We start from the raw sequence: 15,568 nt of genomic DNA, 5'->3' as shown, positions 1-15,568 counted from the left end.
GTGAACCGGAAGTGGTGGTTGGTACCTGAAGGTTACAGGGAAGTGGCTCCTCCACTTCAAGGGAGATGATGCTGGCTTGGCGAGTACTGACGGCCCACCAAGGCTTTTGGAGAATGCACAGCAACAGGACGAGTCTGGTTGTTATGATTGTTGGGATAGGAGCAGGCAGGCAGGATTTTGTGTCGAAGTCCACAAGCAGTCTGCAGTTCTCACTTCTTTGGCTCTTCATGTTTTGAAGAAATATTAAGAATGAAAAATAACACTAGGTTGGCATGGCTGACCCACATCGAGGACTGGTTTACTAAGTTGGGGCTGAAACACTATTGGGAAGACCCTCAAAGTTAACTTTGAGTTAAAGGTGTTAAAACTAAGTTACTGGGTGCTTGTTTTAAATTCCCATTTAAATAACCCCAAGTTAGGCACCCTATCATTGAGGTATCTTGAGATGAAAACAGACAGTAGATTTGAGCCTTTCATGGATGAAATTTTACCAGGCCTCGCTAAATCCCTGTACCTAAAATTCCGTTATGGTATTATTCAGATTAAAGTAAATACTTTCAATTGGATGTGTAACGCAGGGAAAGATGACGTGTTCAGCTGCGAACTCTGTAATACTGGTGCAAAAGAGATGAAGCCCACGTATTATTCTTTTGCCCTGCTTACATTCATCCTAGAAGAAAATGGATAAAACCTATCTGCCGTCTCCTGGGATTTAGACGTTTCGGCGAGGCAGAAAGAATACTTAAAACCGAAACTACTCAATCAATTGTCTTTAGTATAAACAGATACCTCTTTTCCGTGGATTTAGCAATGAGGAGAAGGGGCTTAAAGCTATAGGGACTTGCAGTATAACCCCTAGATGAGTTAAAACAAGTGCTCAAAGGTATGATATGGACCTATGAATGTAATGCCAGTAATGTAAAAAAATCCTTTTTCTAATCTTTTTAAAGAAACAAAAAAAAAATGAAATAACATGATGAAATTATAGTTGGCCTAAATGAATTGAGAATATTGTAAGGTTATGATCATTATACTTCTGGATGTTTTACAAATTTTAAAATTCTAAAATAGTTTTTATTGTCTTAAATACTTGCATTAACCGTTATTGGCCCTCAATTGGTACACTGAAATTTTTGGTGGAAGGGATGGGAGCGGATTTTGTAACTTTATATATATATATATATATATATACATATACACATATATATATATATATATATATATATATATATATATATATATATATAGTTTTTTACAACCGAAATAAAGATTATTGAACTCATTGACTTATATTGTATTTTTACCTCTGACCTCATAAAGAGTGCAGAGGGGTTGTGTTTAGAATAAATACATGTATATTTGATATATACCTTGTGTGGTGTCCTTTTATTTGATACTCAAGGAATTATAATTGGTAATACGCTCTCAGAAGTCTTAGCCTGAGGACTGCTGGTCCACGCTACCACTAGGGTAGCTTTCTATAAGGTTGACTTTACAACCACCATCAATAAGGGTCGATTAGACTGGTGCAAGGTGCCCACTAGAACTAGTGGACATCATATGTCAGGCTAACTTCTCACATCGGTCTTTTGAATGAAATACTTTAAGGCCTTCATCTGGTAGTACTCTCCTATATTATACTGACTGCTGGCCTCATTGTGGACTTGGGATATATTATCAAATGGTGCCCAGATTTCATAGAAAACTGGCTTCCAACATGAAGTTTAGATTACTTTCTGCTGACACTTTAGTAGGAGAAGCTAGTCAGACAGGCTAAGCCAACCAAATAAAATGCTGTCAGAACTGCCATACAGATGCGCCATCCAAAATGGGAGGATTGAATATGGTAACGCAGGTCATGTACCCTGAAATCAGAAGAACTTTATGGTTTTATACAATGGTATGTGGATTTACCCAGACTCTGAATCTCTGCATACAATCAGTCTCCATTTATTTAATTTATCCGTTCCGGTAGGAGCACTTTTAGTAAATTGTAACGTAAGGTACATACTCAATTTTAAGGTTTAACATTGATCGCAATTCTGGTTTTGGTTCATTTTTGGTACAAGAAAATAGGAGGTGAGCATCCCTCTCACTTTAATGATTTTTTGCAGCTTTTTCTAGCACATTTTTTCAGAGCCAGGTTTTAGATAGAAAGGGTTTAGGATTACTGATGGAATACTGGTAAATGAACTTTGAAATCTATCTACGTATGTAACTGTTCTGTAGAATCGCATTAAACTGCACTTCATTATACTTTGTAATGCTGCAATTTAATTTATGATGATTCTCCCACTTGGGTGCTTGCCCCCAACAGCCATTTCTTTTGCATTTAGGAAGCTTTCACTAATGTTTCTAAAGGCTATGTCTTCTGTTTTTGCCTTTACAGGCATTAGATAAAAGGTATTTTTGTTACTAATATTCTTCTGCCAGGAGGGTGTATGACTCAATTGACAAGAGAATTCCTTTTTCTGAAGAAAATAAGTAGAATTCTGTTTTTTCTTTTTATAGGCCGGCTATTTTAAAGGTTTCAGTCTCCATCTTTATGCTAGGGTTCTCCTCAGGAGAACTAACGAGGGCGCTTGCATTCAGTGCAGAGTCTAGGATCTTCTTCTGTGCATTGGAGGTCAAGTTTCTATGTCAGAGCCAGGATAAGTATTTTATGGCGGTCATGCTGTAATATCGACATGTTGAAATATTCACTGCATTCGTGGATGCGCTTCTGGTCTGAAGTCAGTATTCTTCATTTAGCACTTCCATTAAGTCTTTCAGTTTGTCCTGGAAAAACCGACGCCATCTGCACAGGGAATTCCCTTAGTGACAAGCCATACGGACTAAGAATAGTCATAAAACTGACTGCCCTAAAGAACAAGTTACTTACCTTCGGTAACGATATATCTGTAAGAAACATTAGTTAGTGTTAGATTCCTTACCTTAGAATATCCCCAGGCGTCAGTCTGGATCCGGAAACTTTTGCGTAGCAGTACCCCTGCGCGACGGTAGGCGTCGTCTGCAGGCGTCCCCTGCGGCTCCGCGTCCGTCGTTGGCGTCGTGCGCCGCGATGACGTCGCTGGAGTATATAGACGCCGCCTCCGCGCGCTGACGTCAGTTCTTTGTACACAGCTTTTCCGCGCCAGAACACGCAGAGCCATGTGAGAACCAACACTGGTGCCAATTGAAACTAGGGCCCTGAAAGGGATGTCCTTAACCCTAGGTATCAGTTCGCAGAACGGGGAGGATGGGTGGGTTCGGTAAGGAATCTAACACTAACTAATGTTTCTTACAGATATATCGTTACCGAAGGTAAGTAACTTGTTCATCTGAAAGAAACACGTTAGTGTTAGATTCCTTACCTTAGAATAGATACCCCAGCAATACCAACCCCGGTGGTGGGTCTGCGAACCAATACATTCCTACACCAGAAAGTCCTGGAGGACAGAACGGCCAAAGAAGCCATCCCTCCGGACTTGACTGTCCACGCAGTAGTGCCTCGCAAAGGTGTGCAGCGAGGCCCACGTAGCCGCCTGGCAAATGTCCTGCAAGGGGACTCCCCGGCCCAGGGCAGTAGTAGCCGCCGTGGTCCGAGTGGAATGGGCTCTCAGCCCAACAGGAGGCTCCTTCCGAGCCAAAGAGTAGCACGCTTTGATGCACAGAACGACCCACCGAGAGATGGTCCGTTTATGCACCGCCCGTCCCTTCTTCGCACCCACGTAGCCAACAAACAGTTGGTCATCCACCCGGAACTGGCGTGTGCGATCCACATAAAATGAAAGCGCACGTTTTGGGTCCAGATGATGGAGCCGCTCTTCATCCTTTGAGGGATGTGGAGGCGGGAAGAAGGAGGGGAGGGTGATGGACTGCCCGATGTGAAAAGCAGAAACTACTTTGGGCAGGAAAGAAGGTCTAGTCCTTAGAACCACCTTGTCAGGATGAATGGACAGGAAAGGAGGTTGGACAGAAAGAGCCTGGAGCTCACTCACTCTCCTGGCAGAGGTGATGGCAACCAGGAAAGCCATCTTTAAAGTCAGGAGACGGAGAGGACAAGAATGAAGGGGCTCAAAGGGAGCACACATCAAAAAGGTTAGAACCAGGTTCAAGTCCCACTGAGGCATCACAAATGGAACAGGTGGATACATGTGTGTGATGCCCTTCAAGAATCTCGTTACAATTGGGGACTTGAACAAAGAAGGCTGATCAGGAAGCCTTAGAAAGGCTGAAAGGGCCGAAAGGTAGCCCTTGATAGTGCCCAGAGCAGAGCCCTGCTGGGCAAGAGAGAGAAGAAAAAGAAGAACCTCGGAAAGAGGGGCAGAGAGAGGATCCACAGCCTTTGCTGTGCACCATGCCACAAATCTGTTCCACCGACAGGCGTATACCGACTTTGTGGAGGGACGCCTGGCTGCCAGAATTACATCACAGACTTCAGGAGGCAAGTCAAATGGCCTCAACTGCCGCCGCTCAATCTCCAAGCATGGAGGTGGAGACTGGACAGGTTCGGGTGGAGGACCGTCCCCTGCAGCTGCGACAGAAGGTCCTCCTGAAGGGGCAGGCGGATCGGGGGACCGACCGACATGCTGAGTAGCTCGGGATACCAGTACCTTCGAGCCCAGTCCGGAGCCACAAGGATAACTTGGGCCCGGTCGCGCCTGATCTTCTTCAGCACTCTGGGCAGAAGTGGTATAGGCAGAAAGGCGTATAACAGACCGCAACTCCACTCGTGCCGAAAGGCGTCGCCGTGCGAGTGCCGTCTTGGAAACTCCAACGCGCAGAACTGATGACATTGCGCGTTCTCTTCTGTGGCGAATAGATCTAACCAAGGCTCTCCCCAGTGCAGAAAGATTTCTTGCGCCACGTCCGAGTTCAGACGCCATTCGTGATCCATCGAGCACCGACGGCTGAGTTCGTCCGCCCTGGCGTTCAGAGAACCTGCCAGGTGTTGAACCGTCAGAGTCACGCCCTGACGTTCCAGCCATTGCCAGAGGCGCAGAGCCTCCTGGCAAAGGGTCCACGACCCCACCCCGCCTTGTTTGTTGCAGTACCACATGGCGGTGGTGTTGTCTGTGAACACCTGCACCACACTCCCGTTGACAAAGGGGAGGGATGCCTTCAGTGCTAGACGAATCGCCCGTAGCTCCAACAGGTTGATATGGAGCCGGGACTCCGCCGGAGACCAGATGCCTCTGATCTCTGCCTCTCCCAAGTGGCCACCCCAGCCCTGGAGGGACGCGTCCGTCACGACAACGTGCTCCGGTTGGGGAAGGGAGAGGGATCTGCCTCTGACCCAATCGCGGTCCGTAAGCCACCACTGCAGTTGTCTCGCAGTGCCCTCCGAGATCAAGACGTGGTCGGACAAGTTGCCCTGATGCTGGGCCCACTGAAACTTCAGGTCCCACTGCAGAGCACGCATCCGCCACCGGGCGTGATGCACCAGAAGGATGCAGGAAGCCATCAGTCCCAGCAGCCGCAGCGTCAACCTGACCGAAACCCGGGATAGCGGCTGATCAAACCCTGTATATCCCGGACCCGCCGTTCCGGAGGATAAACCCGAAACTGCGCCGAGTCCAGAACCGCTCCGATGAAAAGGAGCTTTTGAGAGGGACACAGGTGTGATTTCGGCACATTGATGGAGAACCCCAGGTCGTGCAAGAGGTCTGCCGTCATCTGAAGGTGGTGGACGACTGTCTGGGGCGAGCCCGCCTAGAACAACCAGTCGTCTAGGTAGGGGAAGACCGAAACCCCTAACCTGCGCAGATGGGCTGCGACCACCGCCATCACCTTTGTGAACACCCGTGGGGCGCTGGTAAGGCCGAAGGGGAGCACGATAAACTGAAAATGCTCCTGGCCTACCGTGAACCGCAGGTAACGCCGGTGGGCCGGCAGGACGGGGATGTGAAAATACGCATCCTGCAAGTCCAACGCTACCATCCAGTCTTGCGGGTCTAGAGCAGCCAAGACCTGAGCTAGTGTCAACATCTTGAACTTCTCCTTCCGGAGGAAGCCGTTGACGTTCCGTAGATCCAAGATAGGACGTAGGCCCCCCTTGTCCTTCTTGGGTACCAGAAAGTAGTGGGAATAGCAACCACGCCCTACTTCTGGCCCAGGAACGCGCTCGATGGCCCCCTTGGCCAAGAGGGCCGTAACTTCCTCCTGCAGAAGTGTCAAGTGGTCCCCCGACACACGGTGGTTCTGCGGTGGCATGGCTGGAGGAGTGGTCTCGAAGGGGAGGGAGTAGCCCCTTCGGGCGAGTTGCAGCACCCACCTGTCTGATGTAATCGTGCGCCAGTGAGCGTGGTGATGGCGAACCCTGCCACCCACTGGCGTCACATGGGGCCGAAAGCACGGACTAGGAGGACTTGGAGGCAGATGCTGCGGGGGGAGGTGTGGCCTGACCCCGCCGTTGACCCCGACCGCCGCCACGGCGGTTTCCACGGCCGCCACCGCGTTGAAAGGATTGTTGCGGCGCGTGGCTGGCAGCACGTGTGGGGACGCCCCTTCCTTGGCCACGAAAGGAGCGAAACAAACCCGTTTGCTGGCGCTGGGTCGAGAGACCCAAGGACTTGGCCGTGACCCTGGAGTCCTTGAAGCGTTCCAGCGCGTGGTCCGCCTTGTCGCCAAACAGGCGACAGCCATCGAACGGCATGTCCATCAAGGCATTCTGGACATCTGCCGAGAAGTTGGCGGATCTCAGCCAGGCTTGGCGACGAATCGCCACCGTCGTGGACATCGCTCTGCCTAGCGAGTCGGTCGTATCAAGACCACACCATATAGAGTATTTAGCTGCGTCCTGGCCCTCAGCCACAGCTTTGCCGAGTTTTGCCCTCACCTCCATGGGGCATTCTGGCAGCAGTTCCGCGACCGTATCCCACACAGAGTGGGTGTAGCGGCCCAAGAGGCAAGCGGTGTTGCAAGACCGCAGTCCCAAACTCAGGGACGAGAAGACCTTCTTGCCATACTGGTCATACCTCTTAGATTCCCGGTCGGGAGGAGCCGACGGGAATGCGGACTGGGAGGTCGAGGCCTGGATCACCAGACTCTCGGGGGTGGGATGGGTGGACAGGAACTTGGGGTCGTCCGGACAAGGACAGTGGCGTCTGGCCACGTTCCGATCAACAGGCGAACCTGAAGCGGGCCTGGACCACGTGCCCAACAGAACGTCTGACAAGGCTTCGTTAAACGGCAGCAGTGGCTCTTGTGGGCATGACTGCGGTTTGAAGACCTCAGTGAGGATGTTAGGCCTCACGGCCGCGACGGGGAGCTCAAGGTGTAAGGCCTTGGCAGCCCTCATCAGCACCACTGAATATGCAGCTCCCTCCTCCGACGCCACGGAAGGAGGAGAGACAAAGCCAGGGTTAGGAGAGTCGTCCAGACCACTGGCCTCCCCCAAATCACCTGTCCAGTCCGGGTCATACTGGCACTCACGTGACAGAGGGTCCTCAGACCCCTCCCAACCTTTCCCGTACTCTTCATCATCTCCATATTCAGAGTCAACGATGTAGACCGGTTCCTCGGGGTTCACAGGCCCCATCGGCGTCGAGCCCGACGTCGGTCCGACTCCGCGTCCGGATTCGGGGAGGGTATGGGGACGGCGCCGCCCGGAGCCGGCACAGGAGAACCGGCGCCGCGCGGGGACGGCGTCGGGGGTAACCCCGAAGGAACCGGCACCGAACCGGCCGGTAGGCCAGCCGGCGTCGACCCCGAAGGCCCCAGCGGCGCCGGGGTCGGAGCCGTCGGCGGCACCGGGGCCGGAGCACCCGATGGCGTCGAGCCAGGGACACCCGACCCGCTAGGGCCCTCAGACGGTAGCACTGGGCCCGAAGGCACCGTAGGCCCCGTCGGAGAACTGAGCGCCCTCATGGCCATGAGGAACGCCTCAATCTCCTCAGGCGTCGCACCGTGCCCATGGACCGGAGGGTATGGGGCAGGCCGCGCTGGCGACTCTCGCGGAGCCGCGGGGTTGGGGTCACCCGAACCCCCGGCCGCGTTGCGCGAGCGGGGGGGGGGTGGGGGGGGGGGGGTCGGGGGTACGATGACGACGCCCCAACTTCTTGTGTTTCTTACCTGACGAGCCCGACGAATGGTGACGACTTCCGGAGCGGCTCCGCAACCGCTCCCTCGAACGCTCCCTGGACCTCCGGCCGGACCGGGACCGCTCCCGACGCAGGGCCGACACCCGGAGCTCAAGTAGCTTGCGGGACCGCTCCCGTCTAGCCTTGTTAGTGAGAGCCCGGCAGTCGACGTAGGCGTCCACGTCGTGGTCGGGGCCCAGGCACCGGAGACAGAAACGGTGATGGTCCGTGACCGACATTGTGCGGTCACAACCGTCACAATTCTTGAAACCGGGCATCCTACCAGGCACCAAAAAGAGATTAGAAGTTAACAAATTGGTCAAAAGACCGGAGTACTGCTCTTCGGATCTGCGCTTACTGGCGCGGAAAAAAGAAGAACTGACGTCAGCGCGCGGAGGCGGCGTCTATATACTCCAGCGACGTCATCACGGCGCACGACGCCGACGACGGACGCGGAGCCGCAGGGGACGCCTGCAGACGACGCCTACCGACGCGCAGGGGTACTGCTACGCAAAAGTTTCCGGATCCAGACTGACGCCTGGGGATATTCTAAGGTAAGGAATCTAACACTAACGTGTTTCTTTCAGATGTATGTTGCTAAAGTTTAGACTGCTTTTTTCCTCAAAGAACTCAAGCACCAGCTTGCTTGTCATAGGATGCTGGGGAAGTAGAAGCAGAATAAAAATTCTTCCTAACTGATGAAACTACTGTAAAATAAGCTAGCGGGCTGTCCTACTGGAGGAACAGATCCTGCTCAAGTGCTTTGATTCTTTACTGAAAACAGTCCTAAGAACGCAGGCAGAGCCACGTGTGCCGTTTCCCCACAAGACGTACCCCCCTTGCCTTAACCACGCAGGTGCCTTAACAACGCATATGTGTGGTTAAGGCAATGTGCTGTCTAATTTCCGAGTTGAGGCCCAGGAAGGGGTAGACCGGAAGAGGAAGATTCATAACAATGGACTCGGTGAGGTAAGTGGGGCTGGGGCTTGGTCTTGAGGTGTGGAGGGGTAGTTTTTCAGGGTGGGATAGGTTATAGGACCATGGATGGGGTTGGGATAATTTTTAGGATGGGGACAGTTTTTAGGGCTGAGGGCGGGGGAATGTTTAAAGAAAGGCCCAAAAAAAACAGTAGTCCCAGGGTCGGAGTCTTTAAATGTCATAATGGATCTCACTAGTTAGTGGGTTTTCCACATAAAGCTTGTGGCCAATGCCCAGCAAGGACCTTGTTGGACAAAGTTTCAAAGTCTAAGATGTAAATAATGAGTGAAAACAGCAGCAATGGAAATGTAACCTTGAAGGGCCCATCTCAGTATTAGAACTAAATGTATAAATACATCGGAGACAGAGATTTCACCTCCACTGACTGTTTTGCTTGTATGGTCCTCTTTAACTGGAGGTTTCTTTTTTCTGACAAAAGTGAGTTCGGTGATCCTGCAAACGGCCTCCCAGTCTTTAAACCACCTACTCTGTATCTCCCTACCAATTGCAACTTTCCATGTGAGAGGACCACTAAAGGAAAACCACAAAAACTTTTTATTCAGCTACAATGATTTTTATCATCATAAAAAAGAGTATTGTAAGTGGGTCAACTGTGTTGCTGAGAAAACAGTTAAAAAGACCGTCATAGGAAAAAGTGGCAGACTATTCTTAGGGAACCCGCCCCAAAATGAAGAAAAATAACTTGCTCTATGTTCTGAAGCAGTAATTCATAGAAGGCAAAGTGAGGTATTACCCACATTCTCTTGTTAAAACAATGCTTATCTGCTACCTTTAACCGCTTAACCACGGCGGCAATTCAGCCGCAGTGCAGTGTTTTAAATGAGTGTGCGGGGCTGCGTCGGCCAACGGACAATGCGCAGCACTACGGAGGTAGTGCTTGTGACAGCCGTTGGCCGACGGGCAAATCTAAGGGCTAAATGGAGAATTTAAGAAAAGAGGCAGAGATACTCTAATGCTTAAGAATATTAAAGATCACATGAAAGACAACTCAATTAGAAAGATACCAACGTAAAAGATAATTAAATATATTACTCAGCAATAGCACCTCGGAAGGGATGGAGCAAGCAAGAAATGCATATGTTGGTGCTTACATAAAATACTGCTGCAAAGTATTAAGGCTCAAGCAGATCGATTCAGAATATCTGAACTTACCTGTTGAGTCAGGTCCGAGTTTGAATCCATATATTTTTAAATGACTCAAAACTGTTTCCATGTTTTCTTCTTTCCCCCAAAAGCTGAGTTGCACAGGCATGGTGAATGCATTAGTAGCTCCATAAGGGACAACGCTTATTAAAAAAAACAACAAAAAAACAGTAAAATGTGTAAATTAGGGAAATACAAAAAACTGAAAAATAATTGAAGGTTGTTCAGGTTTTTTAAAATCTAAATCTGTTCACTGGGTTGAAGTTCAATAAAGAGTGACTTCCATATAACATTATCTACATTATAAAAAACATAATTGAGGTCATAAACAGTAGACTTTACCAGGCCTTGTGCAGGATCCAGGAATACTTCTCGTATTGTATTCCTGGATTGGTACCGTTCTTTCCTTTCTGACAGGTCGTTTCAGATGTTCTCAGCTCCCCCTTCCTTTCCCATGTCCATTCTAGCAAGCATGGGGTTCCTCAGGGTTCAGCATTAAGTCCTTGCTTGTTCAACCTCTTCGTCCAGCCCTTGGCGAGAGTATGGCACGACCATGGCCTGACCCTGATTTCTTACGCGGATGACACGCAGCTAGTGGTGGCCCTCTAAGATGGCCTTGATCTGGGCCCCACGCAGTTTCTAACTGGGCTTGAGGTGATCGCACGTTGGATGACTGCCAATTGCCTTTAACTTAATGCTAGCAAATCAGAAGTGCTGCTGGTGGGGAAAAATAAAGAGTATTGGAGCACTCAGTGGAGGCCTACATCCATTGGCAGCGCCCCAACCCCTAAGTCAGTGGTAAAGAACCTAGGGATCTGGCTCGACTCTACTCTTGGGTTCCAGGAGCATACCAAAAAGATGGCAGGCACCTGTTTCGGACTCCTCGCAATCCCTGTTGTCAGCCCCCCGCTTTCGGAGAAAGAAATGGGGAGGATCAAAGTTTGCAACCCTTGCCCCACCCCTGTGGAATTCCCTTCCTTTTGAGCTCAGATCTATAACTCTGTACCCTCAATTTCGAAAGAAACTTAAAGCCCACTTATTTGCCAAATGTTTTAACTAGATCACTGGGTATTTTCTCCTTCCTATTCTGTTTCCCCTACTCCTACCCTGGAGATCTGTCTCTTGCAGCGCCATGAAACCGCAGGTGAAAGTGCGCTATACAAATATTTTAAACTCAAACTCAAACTCTTACGGGGTCTGAGGCCCATTTTGGGGTTCTTCGATCCAGCCACACGCCCGCCAACTAATCCTTCAGGCGACTATTCTGTCGCGAATAGACTACGCCAACTCATTGATGTTAGGCGTCAATAAGGCGGAGGTGAACCGCTTGCAGCGAGTCCAAAATGCTGCCGCACCTGTCCTGCTCAGGCGCCCTATAACCTGCTCTACGTCTGGCACCGTGAGGCGCCTCCACTGGCTACCTGTTCCTAAAAAGGATTGAATTCAAAGCACTTTGTCTTGCCATCCGTTGGCTGTTGTTCCCCGGGTAAAACGTACTAGAGCCGGGGGCCGGTCTTTCTGCTACCTGGCCACTAAGCTGTGGAATTCTCTTCCCGCTCAGACCCGTCGCCTGGATGGCCTATTTTCTTTCCGCAAGGCCATTAAAACTCATTTGTTCCCTGCGGACTAGTCCTGCTGCCTTTCTGACTCCGCTTTTAGCACCGAGACCCCCTTTGCTGGGGCAGCTGTGCGCTCTATAAAATTACATAACATAACATTGTGGTTTGGTAACAGGTAACCATGACATATGGTAAATTCTGCCATCATAGGGTTTTGGTGAACTCAAAAACCATAAGGCCAAAAGTTACATACAGCACAGGGCCACAACAACCCCAAACAATACCATAGCCCAGCACTTGGGAGACACAGGCATTTAACAGAACCGGCCGCTGGCTACACACTCTCAAGTCACAGCGGGGTCTACACAGGCCCAGGGTCAGCAGCCCCAGAACTCTCACATAAAACTCCCAGGCACATTTGCTGCTCTGTATTCAGAACCCCACAGAGTGCAGTATGTGAACTCTGGGTGGGCTTGTGCTGGGTTTGAACTGTTACGCAAAGAAACTCCACTGGCATTGAAATTAATTTTAAAAAGTGGAATTGAGAATATATGGGGGAAGTGGTACAGCTACTACGGGTTGTCGATTTCATATCGTAATGTGGCACATTTCTGATGTTTGGGCTTGTCGCTATTTCATACACGTATTATTATTAATATTATTTTTAATTTCAATCCATAACATGATTAAATAGACAGCATTTCAACAGAAAAACCAGTCAGGGTCTAAAACAATTATTAAAATCTTCCGACAGATACAAATAAACTAAAAATGCCGTAATGAGATAGGGATACGATACATACATTTTAATTTTACTCTTTCATATGCTCGATCAAGGGCCCCCAGGTCTGTAGGCCGAAGAACATCTGTGTGTAGCCTTGAGGGAGTAAAGGCTGTATTCAAGATCTCCACATCTCAAATGTGAAAGGTTCTTTCTGTAACCACACTGAGGCAATACAGAACTGTGCCACAGATGTGGCAATGAAGATTAAATAATCAATCAAGTTATCCCAGATTTATTTATTTATTTATTTATTTATTTTGGAATTTTGTAAAGCGCTTGGTTACGCTCTCCGGCGTGTCCCCGCGCTGAGAGAAAACCTGTGAGAGGGTTAGGAAGTTACAACAGTGCTAGGCGGAAAAGATGAGTTTTGAGGATTTTGCGAAATTTGGTCTCAGAAGGTTCGAGGCGCAGTTCAGTGGGGAGCATATTCCACTTCTTGGCTGCAAGGAGTCTGAATGATTTACCCCCGAGATGACATCACGGAGAGTACTTAGGCGCCACCCATGCACGCTGACGTCAATTCTGTACATGACTTTCTGCACCAGGAACACAGAGTCATGCAAGATACTGACCTTTGGTGCATAAAACTAAGGCCCTAACAGGGATGACCTTAACCCTAGTAATCAGTTTGCAGAACGGGGAGGATTGGTGGGGTGGTAAGGAATCTATCACTAACTAATGTCTCTTACAGATACATTGTTACACATGTAGTAACTTGTGCATCTGAAAGAGTCACTTTAGTGATAGATTCCTTTCTTTACAATAGTTACCCCAGCAATACCAACTCCGGTGGTGGGTCTGCGAACAAGATTACACCAGAAAGTCACGGAGCACAGAACAGCCAAAGAAGCCGTCTCTCCAGACCGGACTGTCAAGGCAGTAGTGCTTGGTAAACGTGTGCAGCGAGGTCCACGTAGCTACCTGACAAATGCCCTGCAAGGGAACGCCACGTCCCAAGGCAGTAGTGGCTGCAGTAGCCCTGGTAGAATGGGCACGCAGTCCCACAGGACCCTCCTTCTTGGCCAAAGAGTAACACTCTTTGATGCACAGAACGACCCACCGGGAGATGATCAGTTTGTGCACGGCCTGACCTTTTTTGGCACCCACGTAGCTGACAAAGAGCTGATTGTCCACCCAGAACTGCTGTGTACACTGCAGATAGAATGCAAGCGCACGTTTTGGGTCCAGACTGTGGAGCCTCTCTTCCTCGCTGGAAGGATGCAGAGGTGGAAAGAAGGTGGGCAAAGTGATGGTCTGCCTGATGTGGAAGGGTGTGACAACTTTTGGCAAGAAAGAAGGACGGGTCCTCAGAACCACCTTGTCCGGATGAATAGAAAGGAATGGAGGTTTAGAAGAAAGAGCCTGGAGCTCACTCACTCTTCAGGCAGAGGTGATCGCTACCAGGAAAGCCGTCTTAAGAGTGAGAAGACGTAAAGGACAGTTATGAAGGGGCTCGAAGGGAGCGCACATCAGAAACGTCTAGACAAGATTTAAGTCCCACTGAGGCATGATGAACGGCACCGGAGGGAGCGTGTGCGTAATGCCTTTTAGAAAACGGTTCACAACCTTGGACTTAAAAAGAGAAGGCTGATCAGGAAGCCATAGAAAGGCGGATATGGCCTTAAGATAACCTTCGCCGTGCACCATGCCACAAACTTGTTCCACCTGCAGGCGTATACCATTTTTGTAGAGGGACGCTTGGCTGCCAGAATGACATCACATACTATGGAGGAAGATCGAAATGTGTCAACTGTCGCCGCTCAATCTCAAAGCATGGAGGTGGAGGCTGGACAGGTTCGGGTGGAGAACCGTACCCTGCTGCTGCGACAAAAGATCCTCCCGAAGAGGCAATCGGATCGGGGGATCAATCGCCATGCTGAGTAGCTCGGGATACCAGTATCTTCGTGCCCAATCCCGAGTCACAAGGATGACTTGGGTCAGTCGCCCCTGATCTTCTTCAGCACTCTGGGCAAATGTGGTATAGGCGGAAAGACGTACAACAGACCGCAACACCACTCGCGACGAAAAGGGTCGCTGAGCGAGTGCAGACTTGGAAATTCCAACGCGCAGAATTGATGACATTGCACGTTCTCTTTGGTGGCGAATAGATCTAACCAAGGGTCTTCCCACTGCTGAAAGAGACCTTGCGCCACGTCCGAGTTTAGACGCCATTCGTGATCCATCAAGCACTGGCGGCTGAGTTTGTCCGCCCTGGTGTTTAGAGAACCAGCCAGGTGTTGAACCACTAAAGTAATGTCTTGATGTTCCATCCATGTCCAGAGGCGCAGAGCCTACCGACATAGGGTCCAGGACCTCACCCCACCCTGTTTGTTGCAATAGCACATGGCGGTGGGGTTGTCCGTTAACAACTGCACTACACTTCCCCGGACAGAGGGAAGGAAGGCCTTCAGTGCAAGTCGGATGGCCCTCAGCTCCAAAAGGTTGATATGGAGCCTGGACTCCGCCGGGGACCAGAGGCCTCTGATCTCCGCCTCTCCCAAGTGGCCACCCCATCCCAGGAGGGACATATCCGTCACCATTGTGTGCTCCGGCTGGGAAAGGGAGCGGGATCTACCCTTGACCCAATCTCGATTTGTGAGCCACCACCGCAATAGTCGAGCAGTGCCCTCCGAAATCTGGACATGATCGGACAGGTTGCCCTGATGCTGCGCCCACTGGAACTTCAAGACCCACTGCAGAGCCTGCATATGCCATCTGGCATGTGTCACCAGCAGCATGCAGGAGGCCATCAGGCCCAGGAGCCCTAGGGTCACCCTGACTGAAACCCAGGACAGAGGACGAATGGTCGGAATCATAGCCTAAATATCCCGGACTCGCTGCTCGGGAGGATAGACCCGAAACAGCGTCGAATCCAGAAACGCTCCAATGAAGGGGAGCTTCTGAGAGGGACTCGGGTGCAACTTCGGCACATTGATGGAGAACCCCAGCAACTGTAAGAGGTCGGCCGTAGTCTGAAGGTGGTTGACGACTACCTGGGGGAAGCCCGCCTTCAACAACCA

The 15,568-nt window shown here is 50.1% G+C and overlaps 1 protein-coding gene across 3 annotated transcripts in view; it reads right to left on the bottom strand.

The window, feature by feature from the left end:
- Positions 1 to 15,568, bottom strand: part of HLTF (helicase like transcription factor) — a 416,132-nt gene that overhangs the window by 347,254 nt on the left and 53,310 nt on the right. For all 3 annotated transcript variants that reach the window (XM_086944107.1, XM_086944108.1, XM_086944109.1), the window contains exon 4: positions 10,215 to 10,348. In XM_086944107.1, the coding sequence (XP_086800233.1) occupies positions 10,215 to 10,348 (134 nt within the window). The remainder of the gene's footprint in view (positions 1 to 10,214; positions 10,349 to 15,568) is intronic.

Source organism: Lissotriton vulgaris, chromosome 11 (genome assembly GCF_964263255.1).
Source record: "Lissotriton vulgaris chromosome 11, aLisVul1.2, whole genome shotgun sequence".
In the NCBI taxonomy this organism is placed as follows: Eukaryota; Metazoa; Chordata; class Amphibia; order Caudata; family Salamandridae; genus Lissotriton; species Lissotriton vulgaris.
This window is presented reverse-complemented; position numbering and strand designations above follow the sequence as displayed.